The following is a 6264-nucleotide window of genomic DNA, read 5'->3' as shown; positions in this document are numbered from 1 at the left end:
TATCAATTCACTTGGTTAAAACGGCGAATGTTTACAATTCAAGATGAAAACGAAACACTGGAATGTTTGGTCACGAAATCGAAACCTACACCGAAGCCCAAACACAAATCCTGAAGTTTGATTAATTACAAAACATGATCTGTGTTGCGCTGAAAAATGATTCAACTCACATTTCATTTTGGGGGGAAAATAATCCTAAATACTAGTCTTATTAACGCTTAAATTTAAAAAAAAAATGAAAAAATCATTCCGATTTTTAACGCTGTTGACCCGGCTTCAAATCGTATATGAACGCTGATTCAATTTAATAGTTTTTACGGGTAAATGGTTCACTTATCCCATACTAATTCAGAGTAAATGATTATGGATAAACCGTCAGCTATATTCGCAGCCATAACTACCTAATAATTGTACAAATCTTATAATCACTGACAGAACGGCAAGTATACTGGGCAGGATAAATGACAGGGACTAATCAAATACAACGTATTAGGTCTGTGCCATGAAAAAAATACTCTGGTCTTCTTTTTATTAGAAGTTAATCACAATATCTAAACATCTACAGGATGCTATTCAGTGTCATATTCGGCTAAATGAAATTAGCAATGCTAAATGAACATACCATAGGTAATAACTCTTGACAGTCGAACGAGTCTCGGATCCTACCAGTTTGCAAAAACATTGCCGTTTTCTATATCAAATTTTATAGATTGTTATGCAACAAAAGCTTTGAAAAATGTATGTACATGGACATACACAAGAGAATCCTGAGTTATATATATATATATATATATATATATATATATATATATATATATATATATATATATATATATGTGTGTGTGTGTGTGTGTGTGTGTGTGTGTGTGTGTGTAAAACTTATCTAATCACGGCCAAGAATTAGAGAAAAACTTGTGGTCGTCACCTCACACCACTAAACTCTATAAATAAAACAAACAAGTATACAGGAGGAACGGGTTCCAGGGAGAGGTGCAGCGGTGGGCAGTGAAGCAATCCCCGGCAGGAGGACGGGACGTGAAAGTATTGCAAGCGACACATGGTAGGCGCAGCTGTTCCAGGATTAGAGAAAACAAGACAGAACTATCGTAAAAGGAAGCCTTACCTCCGGTCTCCTCTTGGACAAGTCAATGCCATCGTTTTCGATGTAGTCCGGGGTCTCTTTCTTGCTGCTGGTGAAATTAAACACCAGCGTCGTATTCTCTTGCTGGTGCCAACGATCACGGTGGCTCGCCGTTTTGGTGGTGATCGGGGTACTTCCCGGACTACCCCCACCAATGTTTGTAGTAGGCTGTTTGTTGGTGACGTTATAAGCCTCAACTAGGCTTCCTTTACCAGAGCTTCTCTGTAACTCGCTAGAGGGGGAAACAGACGACCTGACGGGTTCCGTTTTGACTGGAGTTTCCACTTCTGATTTAGAGTCTACTTTCTTGGCGCTTGACTTATAGGGCTCAACTTGAGGAGAAGGTTTTACAAATTCCACTTTAGGAAGAGGTTTGTTATAATCAACTTTGGTTTGTACAGGGGTTTCCACTTTTGTTGCGGGATGTAATGTCGTTTGTGAAGATTCTACAGTGCATGTCTGTGGTCGAGATTTCTCCGTGTTCTTAAGGTTCTCCTGATGGACGCGTTCACTCTCCTCCTGCGGCCTCTCACCTTTACCACTGAAGGGCGTGTGGGCTGGGACTCTGTGAGACACCACTGGGGAGGGGGGTAAAGGCGTGGGCGTTGGGGAAGACGGCTTAGGTGTCACTTGCTTGGCACCATGAGAGTTGGCAGGTCGATTTGTAAAGTTAAATTCCTGAGAATGGCTTTCCTTCCTGATATTAGAGACAGCTATATCGGATACCCTCCTCACTCCTTCCTCCACCACCAATGCACTGAAACTTTCGCCCTGTGCCTGCCTGAGCCCGGGGTCACCATTCACCAGGGGAGCTGTAACCGATGCAGTGACGGGGGTCAAGCCAGGCCGCGCCCTTGCTGTATTTGTTATTTCCTGACCAGAATTTGTAGTTTCAGTTGCTTCGCCATTTACTGTCGTGGCCCGCACACTGAGTGTGGTCCTGGGCGATGGCCGGGTCACCTGGGCCACCTTCTTCAGGGAGGACTTGGCTTCCTCGATGGTGTAAGGGTGAGTGGCAGGAGATGGAGGCGTCACCTTGCGGGGAGGAACTACTGATGGTTTAGCTTTAAGGGCAGGTTTAGATGCTAATGCAACACCATTGGTTTTTGATGACTGGGCTGCTTTGTGCGCGGCAACACGAGCAGCTGTGCCGCGCAGGGGACGGTTGCCTACAGGTTCGAAAATCTTTTTCACCTGACGAACAGTGTCCGGAGGAGGCATGTCTTCGTCTTCCGCTAAGCTGGAGGACGACAGCTTCCGAGTCAGTGGAGGCGGCTCCCCAGCATCTACTGTCCGGTCAGCACCATTCACTGCTTTCTGCTCCAGTGTCGCCGGCCTGGTGGTTTCTATGATGATGACGTCATCCTTGCCCAACGCACACAGACTAGATTGTAGGCGACTGGAGGCGGACTTGCTCTTTGGTAGGCCCGAGCCCCTAGCGGTATCCTCGGCGAGTCTACTACTTAACGAATCCACAGATCGCGCCCTTCGCATCACCTCACGCCGATGGTTGACGGCAGACTCAGGGGCGGAGCGAGGCTTGGCACCACTGGTGCCCCTTTCCTGCCACGTTTCCCGGGGTTCAGTGTCGAGTAAGTCCTCAAGAGAGCTGAACCTCCGCAGTGACGGCCGGGACCTGCTCTCTCTCATGGCCAAACTCAAATATCGGTTTTTCAGTTTCGACACGATTCCCGGTCCATAGCGAAGTTCCTCATCTTCCTGACCGTAAGAGTCACTGACGGAGGAATACGTGGGCGAGGTAACCCTCGGCCCCTCATCATTTAAACCCTTATGGTGCATGTTGCTGACAAGGGTAGCACTCGATATTTCACTGGTTACTGCATAGTTATGGCTACGGTTCCCATCACCACCACTAACAGTTCCACGAGCACCATCCAAACGTGAACTGACCGCTGTGTTGTTCGCATGAGGCGGCGGGTGGGGGTGGGAGGGGGTCGAGCCACTCAGCGAGCGTGTCACCGTCTGATGAAGACCACTCAGTGAGGATGGTGTCGGCTGGTTATGGCCACTCAGCGAGCTTCTTCCACGACCCGCCATCGGTTGTGTGGGAGATGGCACACCATATCCCCCATGGATTCTGGCATTAGCTCTCTTGCGTAGAATCAATTCTCGTTTCCAAGACGGCAACTCGTCTAGTGGGGTTTCCTGACCACTGATATATCCCTGCATCGTAGCCATAATGATATTCTGTGCCTCTTATCAATCAAAACATCCGTTAACTTGAGATATCACACTTCCTGAGTTAGATTTTACACCACACACTTCACCATCGCATGCATTAAGTTAGTTTCCATGCAAGACTAGAGCTGTACACTATATACACACAACGTTTGTACCAAGTTGTTAGTACTATACACAATAAAGCATAATTTGGCGACAGGTGTGGCAGAGTGACGTCCGCCGCCACCGTTCTATCTTCACTGTTGTTGATAAAGCTAGTAGCTTTGGGGATGGGTGCTGCCAGAATTATTTCACGTCACGATCGCTCAGTCGCTGGTTTTCATGTCGTAGTAACAACATTAGTATATATCTTATAACCCTGGGTAGATATTTCTTCCTCGACGACCACACAGAATAAAGCAGTTATGTCTACATTTTAGTTTATTGATTGAGTGTCTGGCGGTACCTGCAGCAAGTGTAAGTCGGGTTAGTTGGGCCGGCCATCTAGCGGCAATGGTTGAAAGCGCACCGTACTCACAGCTGACACCACCCTTTAACTGTTCATCCTATCGTACGTATTAAGCATTTTCCCTCAGAAATTAGGCCGGGATCCTCCAGAGTTTGGTAAATGTGTGTTTCTTTAAGTGAGCATAGTAAAGAGTCGGGTAGAGCCCTCCTTATTCCTAATATCGAGACTGGACATCAGTCGTTACGTATCTGTAAGCCTGGTGGGTGGCAAGGTGCGTCCACATCCAATTTACCGAGTATTCACAGACACACACACACTATGCTTAGTCACACAACTAAACCAAAATCCGTATCTCTGACCACGTATTCCTACGATCATCGTTGCCACCGCAGTATGTTTACGAATGTTCCCTCCTAATCCTAAACTGAATTTCATTTTTTTTCCTCTCCACAAATTAAGGATATGAACTTGTAAAAAATATGGCACTCTCTCTTTTCACTCAGTGATACCGCTTGCCTTATCTTTGTCACCTCAACCTGATTAGATAACAGCTGGAGAGTCCTGTGATAAACCCACATACCAATATACCTCATGACATATTTCAACATATGTTGTGCGCACACCTGCATACACACATACACTCATACTTCTAATCCAATAATCTCTCATTGATTTTGACATGGCTCACACTTCCCCTGCCCCATTTCACTGTTGTGCATCATGACTCACAACCCGTGTCCTCTCACTGAATGTGTCATGAGTCACTGGTCCTAATAGATCTCACTGCGTGGAACTGGTTTTACTATCTATGACGTTACACTGAGTATGACATGGCTCACTCGTCCCGTGGAGGCCTGTAACATCACACTAAGCGTGACATAGTTCACTGCTCCTGAGAAGTCTCAACTGTCTGTGACGTCTCACTGGGCGTGAAGTAGTTTACTGCTCCTAACAGATCTCACTGCCTGTGGAGTCACGGGGCGTGATTGAGTTCACTGCCTCCTGACGTCTCACCGCATTTGTTATCCCACCGAATGAGGCACTGCACAACTCCTCACATAATTTTCACTGTTTTTGACGTCTTATCAAGAAGTAAAGACTTACTGTTTCTAAAGCCTCGCCGAGTGATATGGGTCAGTACTTGTGACGTCTTCACTGCCTTTGGAGTCTGGAGTGACATGGTTCACTGCCCATCGTGGGGCACCACTATTTTGGCACGCATATATATATATATATATATATATATATATATATATATATATATATATATATATATATATTTTTTTTTTTTTCATACTATTCGCCATTTCCCGCATTAGCGAGGTAGCGTTAAGAACAGAGGACTGGGCCTTTGAGGGAATATCCTCATATGGCCCCCTTCTCTGTTCCTTCTTTATATATATATATATATATATATATATATATATATATATATATATATATATATATATATATATATATATATATATATATGCTCATTTATCTTTTTATTATACTTTGGCGCTGTCTCCGGCGTCAGCGAGGTAGCGCAAGGAAACAGACGAAAGAATGGCCCAACCCACCCACATACACACACACACACACACATATATATATATATATATATATATATATATATATATATATATATATATATATATATATGTATATATATATATACACGTCCACATGCACATATACACACCTATACATTTCAACGTATACATATATATACATACACAGATATATATACATATATACACATGTACATAATCCATACTTGCTGCCTTTATTCATTTCCGTCGCCACCACGCCACACATGAAATGACAACCCCCTCCACCCGCATGCGCGCGAGGTAGCTCTAGAAAAAGATAACAAAGACCACATTCGTTCACACTCAGCTGTCATGTATAATGCACCGAAACCACAGCTCCCTTTCCACATCCAGGCCCCACAAAATTTCCCATGGCTTACGCCAGACGCTTCACATGCCCTGGTTCAATCCACTGACAGCACGTCGACCCCGGTAAACCACATCGTTCCATGTGACCAAACCATTTCAAAACACCCTCCTCTGCTCTCTCAACCACACTCTTTTTATTATCACACATCTCTCTTACCCTTTCATTACTTACTCGATCAAACCACCTCACACCACACATTGTCCTCAAATATCTCATTTCCAACACATCCACCCTCCTCCACACAACCTTATCTATAGCCCATGCCTCGCAACCATATAACATTGTTGGAAACACTATTCCTCCAAACACCCATTTTTGCTTTCCGAGATAATGTTCTCGACTTTCACACATCCTTCAACGCTCCCAGAACTTTCGCCCCCTCCTCCACCCTGTGACTCACTTCCGCTTCCATGGTTCCATCCACTGCTAAATCCACTCCCAGATATCTAAAACACTTCATTTCCTCCAGTTTTTCTCCATTCAGACTTACCATCCAATTAACTTGTCCCTCAACCCTACTGAACCTAAT

General features: G+C 44.7%; 1 protein-coding gene across 1 annotated transcript; it reads right to left on the bottom strand.

The window, feature by feature from the left end:
* Nucleotides 1–1066: 1066 nt before the first annotated feature.
* On the bottom strand, nucleotides 1067–3578 carry LOC139749466 (uncharacterized). The gene has a single exon (XM_071663368.1). The coding sequence runs from the start codon at nucleotides 3338–3340 to the stop codon at nucleotides 1082–1084; it is 2259 nt and encodes a 752-aa protein (XP_071519469.1). The 5' UTR covers nucleotides 3341–3578; the 3' UTR covers nucleotides 1067–1081.
* Nucleotides 3579–6264: the final 2686 nt, after the last annotated feature.

The sequence above is a fragment of the Panulirus ornatus genome, chromosome 7, assembly GCF_036320965.1.
Source record: "Panulirus ornatus isolate Po-2019 chromosome 7, ASM3632096v1, whole genome shotgun sequence".
NCBI lineage: Eukaryota > Metazoa > Arthropoda > Malacostraca > Decapoda > Palinuridae > Panulirus > Panulirus ornatus.
The sequence above is the reverse complement of the archived record's forward strand: the minus strand, read 5'-3'. Positions and strand labels throughout refer to the sequence as shown.

Bases quoted from the DNA above. Each gene is read 5' to 3' on its own strand.
- LOC139749466 (XM_071663368.1), bottom strand. From the start codon at position 3,340: ATGGCTACGATGCAGGGATATATCAGTGGTCAGGAAACCCCACTAGAC.